The sequence below is a fragment of the Necator americanus genome, chromosome III, assembly GCF_031761385.1.
Source record: "Necator americanus strain Aroian chromosome III, whole genome shotgun sequence".
Classification (NCBI taxonomy): Eukaryota; Metazoa; Nematoda; class Chromadorea; order Rhabditida; family Ancylostomatidae; genus Necator; species Necator americanus.
The window spans coordinates 4773964-4787960 of NC_087373.1; the positions used below are offsets into that span (position 1 = coordinate 4773964).

A 13997-nucleotide genomic window follows, 5' to 3' on the forward strand; every position below is an offset into this window, starting at 1 on the left:
TATTTGGTTTAAAAAAAATAAATCATTTTTCCGGATTGAACGACACAACTGTCTACGCGATTTGAACTACATACTAAGACGCATATATATGTAGTCGCCTACACCTATTATATTTTATTTTTTTTACTATTTTACTACTTACTATTTTGTTAGTAATATATTTGTAGTTTTTATTTACTATTATTCACATGTTTATTTATTTTACAACTTTGCTCATGTGATCACGACGAGTCCGCTACAACTCACTTTTCTTTGCTTATCGCTCTACCTCAATTTAACAACTCGGTCATCCATAGGAACATAGGAACGAGTGTTTATGGATGAATACAACGGAAACCTGTTGTTCTACATAGTTCGACTTAATTCTTAGGATTTAATTATTTTTCTAAAGAAAAAAAATCCAGTTTCATCGCCTATACAACAACTCCTCCCCATCCCCCTAATCCAGTCGAGTTCTTTAACGTCATCTGCATTGCATTACCATTGTTGGGGATTCATTTCGCATTGTTTTGCTACCGTATCCCTGCCATTTTCACATCCACAAAAAAAAAAACGAGATTTTCCAGAGATCTGTCGCTATGTTGCAATGTCGTGATGATCCACCGCTGTTTAATCTCGACGATAATGCTACTGTGGAATTTTTTCAGGGATTACAAGCATTTAGCGAGTATGTTTTGAGTATTTCACCCAGGAAAAAAAAAATAAAATTTAAGGATTATATTTCAGGATTTATACCATTCTTCATCGTTATCTATGCTTAGTATTGTGCAGTGTTGGTATCATAGTGAACACATTACATTTCTTTGTTCTAAGGTGATTTTTAAAGTTGTCATTAATTGATTTGATTGATCATTGATTTAAAAATCGTTATTTTAGTCGTCGACCTATGCGCGCATACATCATAAATGCGTTATTATGCGCAATGGCTGTATGTGATGCGTTAACGATGACTTCATATTTGATCTACATTCTTCGTTTTCGAATATTCGACAATGCAACGGGAGTATACGGGTGAGTGAAATCAATCAATTTCATCAACAAATTACACCTAGAAAATGTTGTGCATTGTAAAAAAAAAGGTATCCAGTAGGTCAAATAGATGTTCCCGTCTCATTTACTTTTGGCGCACACCCTTACATGGATCCACACTTTCAAGGAAACCGAGGTTGGGAAGGAATAAGCGTCGTTAGCAAAATTTCATACCAGAAAATTAAAACATTTCCAATAATCTAAACTTTGAAAATATCTTCTAGAAACAAAATGTATTATTTAGATATTCCTTTTTTCAAATTTTCATAATATTTTTCCCCCAGTTTAATCCTCACCCCACCAATGGTCCGAACTTTTATGATAAGGTATTCATTATAGTCCGGAAAACAAAATTACGAGGGAACAATTCTCGTACACGTACAAGACATAATTGTAATCGTTAAAACACTCCCATAATCGTCACAACGCAAGAGATGAACCTAAAAAATTGCACTGATTTACGCACTGCAATATCGATTTACAATCGCGTTGTTTTTTGAAGTGTGAACAAAAAAAAAATAAGCGTTGTAGAATAGCCAAAATAATTTTCTTTTCGCTCATTTTTCATACTATTTCAGTTGAAAAGTAGTGAATAATGAAAATGAATAATGAATTTAACGTTCGTTTTTTTTCAGGTACTCCTATCCATGGCTGGTATTTTTAATTGTACACGTGACGTCATCGATAGCATTACATACTGGATCATTATACTTATCGGTTACAATGGCATATATACGATGGACAGCCTTAGATAGACTGGACGCAAAATGGATTAACAATAGCGCGATACGGTAAGTTCTCTAACGCTTAAAAGCATCACCCCACAAATCTGGAGTGGTACGGATTTCAGGTGGAGTATTCGTATACGGGATCGTAGATTATGGAGAGAGGTATGATTCCGTCCATTTCTTCCTAACAGCCGCAAAAACGGCCCGGTAAATGCGGCTCCGCACAGGGCTGGCGCGCTCCAGTCGAACTCCTTATGGAAAATAGTGCGTCAGAACGTTCGAAGCCGCATCTTCCGAGCCGTTTTCTAAGGCAATTAAGAAGAAATGAACGGAACCACCCTCCTCCCCATAATCTACTCCCCCGTATACGAATACTCCATCGGAAATCCGTACCACTCCAGATTCGTGATGGGTGATGGGTGATGCCTTTAAGTAATAAGTTCCTATCTCTAAATAATTCACTAAATAACGACTTCTATGCGGTTTTTTTTCAGACATATTTTCTTTTTCACTGCATTTTCCGTCACATTCATCTCTATACCAAATTTATTAGTGCATAAAATCGTTTCTGTCAACGAATTTCTTGGTACAAACATAACACAGGTGAGTTTTTGCATTTTTATAAAAAAAAAAAGAATTGTATTTGAAAAGGAAGTAAAACCATAAAAAAAAGAGCAAAAACCATAAAAAAAAAGCGTTCCAAAATTACATCGGTACTCACGAAAAAAACATGGTTTCTTTTCGAATTTTAACAACTTTCAATAACTCTCTTCATTTGTTGCACATGAAAGGTTTCTTTTTTTTTTTTTTTGAAAGAAACACATGGTTACCGTAGACATCCTTTTTAGTCTTTTTGTGAAAGGATGGATCCATCCCATAAAAATCAGCAATATCTGCAAAATTTATAGTTTAATTCCTTTCATTTCAAATTTTTTGACGTAAATCGTTTTTTTCTCATATAATCGAAATCCGCAGAAACAAATCCAGTAACAGGAAAATGTAGCCATTAACTGGAAAAATGCTAACATGTATCCTACATAAGTGAATTTACTATAAAAAGCGGACCAATGTTCCCGAAAATTTGATTTTTGAAACCCATACTTTTTGACTCTATTCATCATCAAAAACACGGAAACGAAATCACTGAAAATATTTCGGAACGTGGACATTTATTGAACACAACAAAAGACGGCTAGGCATGTATACTAACACTAGAAAAAAAAATGCGGCCGAAAAGTGATTAGAAGAATTCAATGGAAGCATGATTTACAATGAAAGAATTCCACGACGTATGATGCAATTTTCTCGGATTTTTTGAACAGTGATCGTTAAAAATCTTACGTTTTAGATGACCAGAGGGTTACTATTAGCCTGAAATAGTTTTTTTTTTCAGCACGAGAATCTATACACAGTACAATTGGATGAGACTGACATTAGTGGATGTACTTTGTTTCGAGCAAATCTCTGGATAACAGGAATATTTTTCAAGGTGAGTATAGCATTTTGAGAATATTTAGGTTTAAAATGATATAGTGGTAATATATTGAAGAATTGTGCAATATAAGGTTAAATAATCTGTTTGTACTTCTGTCGTTTGTCTTAAGAGATGGATAAAATCAATAATTAGAGGTTGACGCTTTAAAGAAATCACTCCGCGAATCTGAGGTGGTATGGATTTCAGGTGGAGTATTCGTATACGGCATAGTAGATTATGGAGAGGAGAGTGATTCCGTCCATTTCCTAATTGCCATAACAACGGTCCGGAAGATACGGCTTCGGGCGTTCTGTCGCACTTTTCTCTACAAGGAGTTCGACTGGAGCGCGCCAGCCTTGTGCAGGCGCGCCGCATCTTCCGGGCCGTTTTTTACGGGAATTAGGAAGAAATGAACGGAATCGCCCTCCTCCCCATAATCTACTATCCCTTATAAGAATACCCTACCTGAAATCTGCATCACCTCAGATTCGTGACCCCACGAATCTGAGGTGATGCCTTTAACGTCTGTTTTCGTCTAACTTTTCAATAACATCACTTTAATTAGAGTGAAGATAGTAATTGACAGCTCTGATGAGCGCGCTACAGAAGCAAATTTACGGCTACTGATGATGGATGACTCGGATGAGACACAAAAGTGTATCCGATTTTGTATTCGTACATGTCAAGCCGAAGGGCCAGGAGGGCGAGCTGTATACCCGTCTATTTCTGCACAGAAAAGAGGGATATACGCGACCGCACGGCAGGCATAGGTTGAATTTTCGTTGACGTTACACTAATATTATGATGATTAGAGGCAACACGTATCACAAAATTGGGTAATAGTACGGAAATAGTACGGGAACATCAGAGAAGCCGTAGAGTTCGGATAGTATATTACGGAAACCAGCGTGGTTCCGCTCAATTTCCCCTAGTTGTCGTAAAAAAACGACGTGAGAACGTGGTTTGTTCCAACGAGATGCGTCAGAACGCACCACCCTTGTACATGTTCCGGTCCCTTCATCAGTCTATTCATAAGTTTTACTTGAATAAGCTGTGGCCAAGCACAGGGGAGGTGCATTCCAACTTTCCTCGAAGGAAGGAACAGCATCCTGAAAATCGATTTTTAACTACGCAAAGATTGATTGGAACCACTCTGGGTTCCGTAATGTACAACCCGAACTCCACGGTTTCCTTGGGGTTTCATACTACGTCAATTTTGCTATAGGCTATTTTTTAAGGATAATATACTCTGTGAAACTTTTACTTCATAGCTTTGGACCCAATTTTCTTTACAGTCCTCACGACAGTACAAGTGAACGCTGTACTGTCGTGAGGACTGTAAAGAAAATTGGGTATTTATGTAAAAATTATGGTATTTAACTTTTACAGAAGCTCATGAATACCATAGAATACCATCACAGAATTGTCACACAATACCACTACCATAAAACTGAGTACACCAATTGGACTGAAATGATCGATAGTCTCGAACTACAGAAAATTTTTTAAAAAATTACAAAGCATGTAGATCCTCTTCTATCTCTCAAAGTAAAAATAGAAAATGTGTGGTATCTAATGCTTTCGGCCTTTAGGCTGTCCCATGTGCTCTTCTGTTATGGTTCACGATTGCGTTAATATGGAAATTATGCGAGATGAGCGAAAAACGTCGACTTTTGCGAGGAGACGGTAATGGGAACAATAACAACAATGCAAGGCTAGTTGCAAACATTCCATAATTCACTCAACTTTGAATAAAAGTTCTTTTTTTCAGGAAAAATGCAAAAATAAGCATCGATAAAACGACGCTCATGCTCATTATTATGCTCGTTGTGTTTCTCTGCACTGAACTTCCACAAGGTACAAATGCACTTTATATTCTAAGCCTAGTTGCATATACTAATTTGCTGCTCTGTAGACGAGTAGATGCCCGCCTAATTGAAGAAATCGGGAAGCCGTAGTAAAGGACATTTACAAACGGGTTCATTAAACGAAAAGTGAAAATATAAAAATGAAAAACGCTTCACATTACGTCTCGTCGAACAAAAATCACTTAATTAGGATAGGATCAGAAATTCGTCTATCACGTGATCCATGCATAATTTCTGATGAGCTGCTAATAAATTCCAGTGGAGAACGTCTAGGTTTAGGGATTACTAATCTTAAACGGTTGAGTTTGTCCCCATGTACGACTTCTCAATCGCTTTTATTTGTGCTAGTACACCTTTCATCCAGGCGCTATAACAGTGCAACATTATTTCAGAACACTAAATATGGAATATAGTTCAATTTTTGTGCAAGACTAATCATTTGTGGTCGCATAGTCGGGTCAAAACGACATGATGTACGGTGTGTTTGCGTACGCATCGAAACGGCGCGGCGGAGGCAGCAGTCGGAACCGAGGTGGGACCATCGTAAACTGAAGCGATTGGTGGCGCCAACCACGGTTTCAGTACGCTCCTTACCGCTACGCTCCACCGCACCGCCTCGAAAGAAGCCACGTTCGTAACTACACCGTGCTTCATGTCTTTCTGACCTTACCATACGTAAGTGAAGAGATTTTAGAATGCCCGAAAATAGAGGACCGATTTTGAACAGTAAAAGTAGAAGACTTAAGGCAAATAATTCATCTTTTCCCTTTTACAATATTAAAAGTAGTTGAAATAAAACTGTAGTAATATCAAGATTTGATTCATCGGCTCGCCCCCGCAAGTCATTATAAGGCTGCACGTGCACGTTCATAAACCTCAAATATGGCTCTCAAATAAAGATGAACGCGTAGGCGCATCCCCATAGGGATTAATCAACGCCATGTACTCTATCCTCTATCATTTTAATATTAAGCATACGTGTAGTGCTGAAGTCTAATCCATTCCACCCATTACCGAATTAAATCCACACCTCATCGTATTGTTTTAGGAATGCTCGCTGTCTTATCCGCCATCTATCCAACACACATTCATACGATGGTTTACATAAATGTGGGCGAAATTCTTGATCTACTCTCATTAGTGAATTGCCTTACATCATTCGTTCTCTACTGTTGTATGTCCAGCACATACCGAGCAACAGTTAAAGCACTTCTGATGCCAAATCGAAGAACTAGCGTTCAGAAGAACACTTTAGCTGCACAATCCTTGAGATTATTAATGTCATGATTGTAAATACTTTGACAAAGACATGGATGTATCATCTAATCATTTAGTTCTACTACCATATGTCTGTAGATAATGCTAATGTCATTTTTTCCCGAACCTGCACGGGATAGACAAAACGAGTCATCCAATGCCCCCTGCCGACATTTATTCCTCCCATATGTTGAGCTTTAAAGGCATCATCCCACGAATCTGAGCTGGTACGGATTTCAGGTGGAGTATTCATATGCGGGGATCGCAGATTATGGGGAGAACGATGATTCCGTCGATTTCTTCCTAATTGCCGTAAAAAACACGTAAGGCATGGAAGATACGGCTTCGAGCATTCCGGCACGCTATTTTTAACAATGAGTTCGAATGGAGCGCGCCAGCCGTGTGCACACGCTGCATCTTCGGAGCCGTTTTTTACGCCAATTACCAAGAAATGGACGGAATCACCCACCTCTCCATAATCTGCAATCCCGTATACGAATACTCCACCTGAAATCCGTACCACCTCAGATTCGTGGGGTGATGCCTTTAATATATCTATAGTCAGATATGTCCGAGATATTTTTATGACACGTTCTTAATATATATTTGTCATAAGTTCTGCTATGCCTCCGGTGAACGTGTATACTGTATGTCTTTTTTTTCTCTCAATTTGTGACCCATTTAAATACGTAATATTTCTTCGTGATCTCCTACCGTATGCGAAGCAATAGGTGCACTGATTTCGTATACGGTGCCATAAATGTTTGTGTCGTAAACGCGGGTTGTAATAAATCCATTTTAATTGATCGAAACAAACATAGCATAAAATCTGAACTAAATCTAAGAACTAGGAAGAAACAGAATGTTAATCAGCCATAAGCGTCTAACTTTGACACTACAGAAATATATACTATTCTGTGTATTATTATATAATTCTTAAAAAAGAACATATAGTATAGATTTATGTATTAAGTTTATTTTAAAGGAGTTTACAATTGAAATTTGAGCTTTTAGGATTGTAACTGTATGCCTAGATCTAAGAGAGAGTTTCAGCCATTTTGGATCCAAAATACTTGACGATAGCAATGAGAGTACATGAAATTTGTATAATAAGATCAGTGAAATAGATCGCAGTTTCTTCGTTCTATAGGACGATAAGGGATTAGATGGCATTGCGATCAGGAAGGGAAAGCAGAAACTGCTACAATAAATGCCTTCCTACTCTCTAAGTTTCCTTAGGGAAGCAGAAACTTCCTTTCCTTAAGCAGAAGCTACATTAACCAGATCAAATGGCCAAGAGACAAACAGGTAGAAAAGAAATTTTAAAAAAAACGATAAAGGAAAGATAAGAATCATTCCAATATAGAGGCAAAATGATGGACTCTTCAATTTCGACGCGCACGTCGTCGTTTTCGCCTTCGCAGCGCTTCCAGCCAACTCCTGCACAAAAAAGAAGAGTAACAAAGCTGGTACTGTATTTCGCTGAAGAATTGGTAACGTTCAATACTGCTTTCACCTGTTTGGGACTCTATCCAGTGAAAAAGAAAGTGTCATCTGGATTGAAAGAGAGAAGAAAACGTACTACATGCTAAAGAAAAAATATTTGTTAATCACACAAGGTGTTCTACGGTTTCTATTTTTCATTGATCAGTCTATCACTTTGGAAATAAACCAATATTTTGGAAATAGTGAGGTAAGAATCAGCGGATGATCCATTATTCACTTACAATATCATATTTTACAAACCACTTTCTCTAATCTTAAAGCAATCAGTAACCTAAGCTTAACACATTGTTTTTACAGAAGTTCTTTCGGCACCAATCATTATGATAAATTCCTTGGGAAATCACTCTTGGCAAAGGAACAAATTAACTGGAGGCTTTGAATCCCATTTCTTCCAAAATAGTACATAATTAACAATGAAAATGAAAATGGACGTGGACTCTAATAGTGCTGCTTTTGCTGCGTGTATTAACTTTTTTATTCCTTTTTAGTTGTGCGGTCATTTTCAACATCTTTGAATTTTTTAAAAACATCTTCCCTCAAAGTACAGGAAAAAGGAAGGACGAAGTACAGATACAAAGTTTACCCTCATTTGTTTCCAAAAATAATTCGGAATGATATAACAAAGGTGCGTGCTTCAAAAAAGACAAACAAAAAAAAGAAAGAAACGGGTGGAGAATTACAAAAGAAAAACAACTGACTGTACTTACATCAAGCAACACCACTGCTGGCGCTTCCGTTCACGCTCGCGAAACTTCTGTGTGTATACTTCAGCGACCACATCCCCCGGCATCTGTGAGAACTGCATCTGAGACAGATCTTCCTCCTAGAACATGGACATCAGAAAGATAAAATGAATGAATGAGACTAGAGAAATTATTTCTTGTGAACAAGAAGAATCCCGAAACGAAAACCAGGATCTAATTTAACAAGTAACCTTTATTGAAGCCAATTTGTCAACCAGCACACTCATCGTTGAGCTGTTAGGATCGCAGTGAGAAACTGCGCACGTTACCTAAATGTAATTGTTCATATCTAAGTTGTAGGAACTATTCTGCAGTTAGGAAAGTCGTCGGTGGAAGTAGTTAGAAAGAACAACTCCTATATTTTACTTCATAAATTTATGTGTTTCAAATAAATTCGACTTTGTTTGGAAGGATGATTATCACAATCAAATCTTTGCTTCATAATTAAATCTCATGCACATATTTCCAATATTACTTAGATCATTTTCATAATTGTACCAGTAATGAAACTGAATACAGGAATAACTACTAGTGAACTTAAAAGAATCTGAAAAACATGTTTACAGGTTTAAGGAAGAATATGATCTGAATAAGACACACAACAGAATCCGAACTAATTAGGACTACTGAACGTTCCGCACAGGTGGAACACAAAAGTGAGCAGAACCGAGGTGAATGAATAGCAAAAAGTTTTTTTTTCGATCGAGAGTTGAAATTTTTCTTTGCTTCGATCATTCAGCATGACAAACTGCGCCTCGAATTTCGTTCCCGTGTGAGGCGATTTATTTGGAATTATCCGTGCATAGTGCATATCCGCTTATTCAGTGGAATAAGCACCGACGTCATTCTCAAAAAATTTTGTCGAGAACTGATCCTCATTGACTAGTCTTAACAGCTGATATCTATGCGCACCAAACTTCTCCCACCTAGTAAACTCCGGCAGAACAAACTTAAATAACTTGGGAGCCTTTTTCGTTCAGATTTGCTTTGGGAGCACTGCAAAAATAAATAAAAAAAACACTCTGAAGTATGAGAATACGACGCTGCCGAGCTCAAACGACATTTTGAAAATTCTTTCAAAAATATAAATAGAAACAAATAACTTTATAAAAGTTTATAAAATAAAAGCGACATCATGGCGATCCCGCGTAAGGTGTTCAATGCGGTTCCACGAAGTATGATAACTACCGATAGAAGCACTGCATGCACTTAGAAATCTTCCAAAATATATGACGCCATTCGCTGTCGCCTATCAATTAATGGTGATCTCACCTGGAACAACCGTTCACGATCGAGTGTATTCGCGGTGCGGGACACGAACTGCTCACATCTGGCGACAACCGGCTTCATTTCAAAACGAGATGCTACGCGTAGAATCAAAGACACATTGGAAACTAAATTGAAAACAGAGTGTAGGAAAATGTAAGTAAAAGTGAACTTTATAAAAAAAATGAGGGAAAGTAAATGAAAGCAAAAAGTGTTCCACATTTTTATAGGTGGAAACTCACCATTAAGTGGTTTACGCATTGGACAGAAGAATATGCAGCGGAAAAATTCCAGCATATCAGAAGGTTTGATGTCATCTATGATCAACGATCGGTGAGCATCTTCACCGAAACAGTATTCAGCAAAAAACGGTGACAGTTCCGCCAGCCAACCAGGGTTCACATAGCTGAATACTTAATAAATAGCTGTAGAATTAAAAATGGCTACAGCTGGAAATCCGAACTAATTACCTGGAAAGCAGACATATTTGCAGGAAAAAAACTCACAAAGACCGGTCTTCAACAATGATCTCAAAGTTTCTCCACGGTGTAGGTGAAGAGAAGTCGTCATGACACGATTTCGATACCACAATTTCTCCGCTCATTCCTTCAAAGACAGTAAACGGTTCAGTCTGTCTCTAAAAGCGCTTTAGTGAACAAAACGGAAGTAGTGATTACAGAAGAAAGAACCAAAATTGTAGAAAAACGAAACTAATCGAAAAATACCATTTAGTGCTGTTCGCTATGCAAAATGCAGTTAAACGACCAACAATCTTTTTAAGAAAAGGACCCTTCTAGCGCTGGTGAATTTCTAAACTATTATTGCGAAACCACGAAAAAGAGAAAGGCAGAAAACGAATTTCCAGCATCCTAAGCAGATCTTCTAGGCTATTCTTGACGGGACCTAATAGCGCGTCGATGAGTGGAAGTCCAGCAACACAACATTCTAAAACAACCACATACCACATATGAACTGAACAACTACACGCGACGTATTTGCACGTGGAAGACATTGGGTGGCTGAATAATTTGGGGCATTAGTACCTAAGGATTAGTTTTAGAGGATCTATGACATTTAAGCCAAAGTTCTTAAGAGGAAAAAAGAAGATAGACCATCCAGAACTAAGGATACTAGTGAGTTCCTCTCGCAAAAACATTTTTCGCGAGGTGTCTCTCAGAAATAGAAGGAAGTTGTCGCCTATGAAATAACCGTAGTAGAGCGAAGTAAGTAATTATGGTGAGACTGTGGTATAGTAGGGTCAAAACAAAATGAAGCTCGGTGCAGTTGCGTAAGCGGCTGCGCTCGGAGCGGTGCGGTTGAGTGTAGCGGTTAGGATCGACGAGGGATGATTGTTAGCGCCACACATGGCTGTAGTCCGCGATGGTCCCACCTCGATTCTAATCGCAACGCTCCACCGCACCAATTCGAGCGCAGCCGTTTACGCAAATGCCTGTCATGTTCTGTTGATCCCACATGACTGACATCCAAGAAGTAGAAGTATCTGTTGCGATAGATATAACAACTAAGATACAAATGTGTGAAAATTTGGCACACAAATTCGGGGGAAAAATTACTGGCTCTTTTTCAGTTCTGCCGCTAGTTATTTAAGTTTCAGCACAAACAAAAAAAACAGCATAAAAACACAAGGAAAGCATCTTAGAAATAGGACATTGTTAAAATCCATACTTCTACTCTAAGTCCGATAAGGAATAACGTAAGAGGAACCTAACCTACTAAAGAAATTTAACAAACCTCTGACATTTCCATGTTACCAACGGTAGGAACTGAGGGTCACCGAATGGTATCGATTAGTGGGAGGGATAAAATGATATCCGCTGGCGACCTACTCGAACATGTTCGATCATGTCAAACCCCATCTCATCACGTCGTTCCTTTTGTGGATTCCTTTGGTTATCTTTAGTACACCTAACTGAAGAATGAGAGATTCTCTGTCGAATGGTATACAACATTTTGGAAATATATTCCTTTATTTTGCTCTTGTATGCATTTTTCACTTTGAAAAAAGAAACATTCCCGGTAAAAATGCATCGCTAGTATCTATAGAGGATAAAGAATACAGCGTACGACTTTGGTGAATCCCTATGAAGATCACTTACGACTTCAGAATGGTTTTGAGGTTCCTGAACCCATGTGCAATCTCACAATAACTTGCATAAGCGAACTGATGTGTCTAGTCAGTGTTTTTATCCTCCCAGACAAGTCAACTTATCGACCCCGGAAGAATGGAAGGCTTGGTTTTCACTACAGCGGTTCTGAACTATCGATCTTGCGGTCACAGGCGAACCTCTTGCCCACTGTACTACACCCATTCCATGCATAAAATGCGTCCTGTGCACGAAACAAACGGAAATTCATATCCATCAGCAACTGCACAACGCCCAAAAGCACTCCTACGACCGCAACCGCAGCATCTCTCATGGAACTTCTCATTCTAATCAGTTCCAGTCTAAAAACACTTCCCATGGAGAAAAATCCAAATATACGCTTATGAATGCCTTATTATGGTTCCCTAGGTCTAACGGGAGAAACGCGCGTGGAGATGGCTTCGAGGGAACTCATTACAGCAGTACGGTATCATTGTGATACTGCGGCACACAAATTACACATTAATTCACGCTCAGCCACGTTGCATAAAAATTATTCCAATTTCAATACGAGTTGGTTGTATTTTCATAGGTGGGTGGACCTGTACCTAGATTCTTCTTCTAGATTTGCTGATTCTGTTCCTTTCATTATTTGAGCATAAACATTGAGTTTCGGGATAGAATATCTTCGGCGAAAAAAGAAAATAGATATCAGATTTGTTTTTGTTGAAAGATAAAACCAGTTATTTGTAATCATAATTTGTTGCACCCATCGTCTCTTTGGTTATGTTCGGTCGTCTCTTTCAAAGGTTTATATTTCAGCTCAACAATGTCGTTCTACGATCAAGCGGGCTCAAGTGCTCCGGGTATAGATCATCGCAGAAAATGGGATCAGGTATAATTTTTTTTTTCTTTTCAGTTTGTCCTTATCGTATTATCAGCTATATGTGTATTGTAAAATTAGGTATTTTCTTGGATATCTGCCATTTTGCAGGAAGAATTTGAGAAAAGAGCATTAGATCGTGTAAAAGCTGAAAAACTAGAGGAAGCAGTTAGAAATGGCACTAAACCGAAAATTGAGCCGAAAGTGAAAAGAGAAATGCTGAAGGCTAGAGATTATAAGGTAAGCTGTCATTTTTTTTATACCTCTGGAACTTTGTTGTTTTTTTTTCTCGCTGATATGAGGTCTTTCATGAAAAAACAAATATTCAAGGTTGACCTTGAGTCAAAATTGGGACGATCAGTTGTCATCAACAAGACAACTCCAGCTGCTGAGACTGGAGGATACTATTGTGATGTTTGCGACTGCGTTGTTAAAGATTCGATCAACTTTTTGGATCATATTAACGGCAAAAATCATCAGAGGTTGACCCACTACTTTGCTAAAACTTTTGAATGATTTCGTAACAAGCTAATTAGCCTCCGATCTTTCAAGGAACATGGGGATGTCAATGAAGGTCAAAAGAAGTACTCTAGATGAAGTGAAGGAGCGCTTCAAGTTGAAAATGGCAGAGAGTGAGTGATTAGTCTGCAGTATTGTTTTGAATAGTTTGCTTCATAGCTTGGAACCTGCCTCATGATTTTTTCAAACGTTTGAATCACATTGAATAAAGACACTTTATAATTTTCTTTCTCGAAACTTTTATTTCAGAGGAGTTGGAAAAGAAGCATAAGAACATGGAAGAAATCCTTAGCGATGTCCACGAAGAAGAAGTGAGGATGAACGATTACAAAAAGGTGTGTCTTTTCGAAATTCCTCCTCTTTTATTTCTTCAAACATAAGTAGCGCTTCAAAAAGGAAAGCTAAATAAAATAATATTGAGACTTTGGAACGTTAGAATAATGCTTTCTTCAGGAAAAGAAAGCTGAGCAACGGAAACGGAAGCTTATCGAAGCGGCTCCAGAGGAGGATGAAGTTGACACCGAACTCAAGGCCATGATGGGTTTTGGAGGATTCAGTTCTAAGAAGAAATGATTTTGCGCTTCATAACTTTGACACTCTGTTGTTTTGTTGTACATAC

General features: G+C 38.1%; 3 protein-coding genes across 5 annotated transcripts; 2 read left to right on the forward strand and 1 right to left on the reverse strand.

The window, feature by feature from the left end:
• Positions 1-578: 578 nt before the first annotated feature.
• RB195_008621 (uncharacterized protein) lies at positions 579-6386 on the forward strand (the record flags this gene model as incomplete). 2 transcript variants are annotated; one of them, XM_064195212.1, is made up of 8 exons in its annotated part: positions 579-667; positions 727-813; positions 877-1011; positions 2252-2360; positions 3151-3246; positions 4824-4945; positions 5003-5088; positions 6148-6386. In XM_064195212.1, the coding sequence occupies 8 exons, from the start codon at positions 579-581 to the stop codon at positions 6384-6386; spliced, it is 963 nt and encodes a 320-aa protein (XP_064046357.1). The 2 variants fall into 2 exon arrangements, with proteins under 2 accessions (XP_064046357.1, XP_064046356.1); XM_064195211.1 differs by lacking the exons at positions 2252-2360; positions 3151-3246; positions 4824-4945 and adding an exon at positions 1665-1820.
• A 1355-nt stretch (positions 6387-7741) lies between these two features.
• On the reverse strand, positions 7742-12210 carry RB195_008622 (uncharacterized protein; the record flags this gene model as incomplete). Of its 2 annotated transcripts, XM_064195213.1 has the most annotated exons (8): positions 7742-7796; positions 8570-8685; positions 8797-8874; positions 9878-9999; positions 10114-10277; positions 10378-10508; positions 11719-11801; positions 12177-12210. In XM_064195213.1, the coding sequence occupies 8 exons, from the start codon at positions 12208-12210 to the stop codon at positions 7742-7744; spliced, it is 783 nt and encodes a 260-aa protein (XP_064046358.1). The 2 variants fall into 2 exon arrangements, with proteins under 2 accessions (XP_064046358.1, XP_013304641.2); XM_013449187.2 differs by lacking the exons at positions 11719-11801; positions 12177-12210 and adding an exon at positions 11624-11638.
• Positions 12211-12431: 221 nt separating this feature from the next.
• RB195_008623 (uncharacterized protein) lies at positions 12432-13951 on the forward strand (the record flags this gene model as incomplete). The annotated part of the gene is made up of 7 exons (XM_064195214.1): positions 12432-12568; positions 12799-12871; positions 12971-13099; positions 13190-13341; positions 13412-13491; positions 13628-13713; positions 13832-13951. The coding sequence occupies 7 exons, from the start codon at positions 12432-12434 to the stop codon at positions 13949-13951; spliced, it is 777 nt and encodes a 258-aa protein (XP_064046359.1).
• Between the last annotated feature and the right edge of the window lie 46 nt (positions 13952-13997).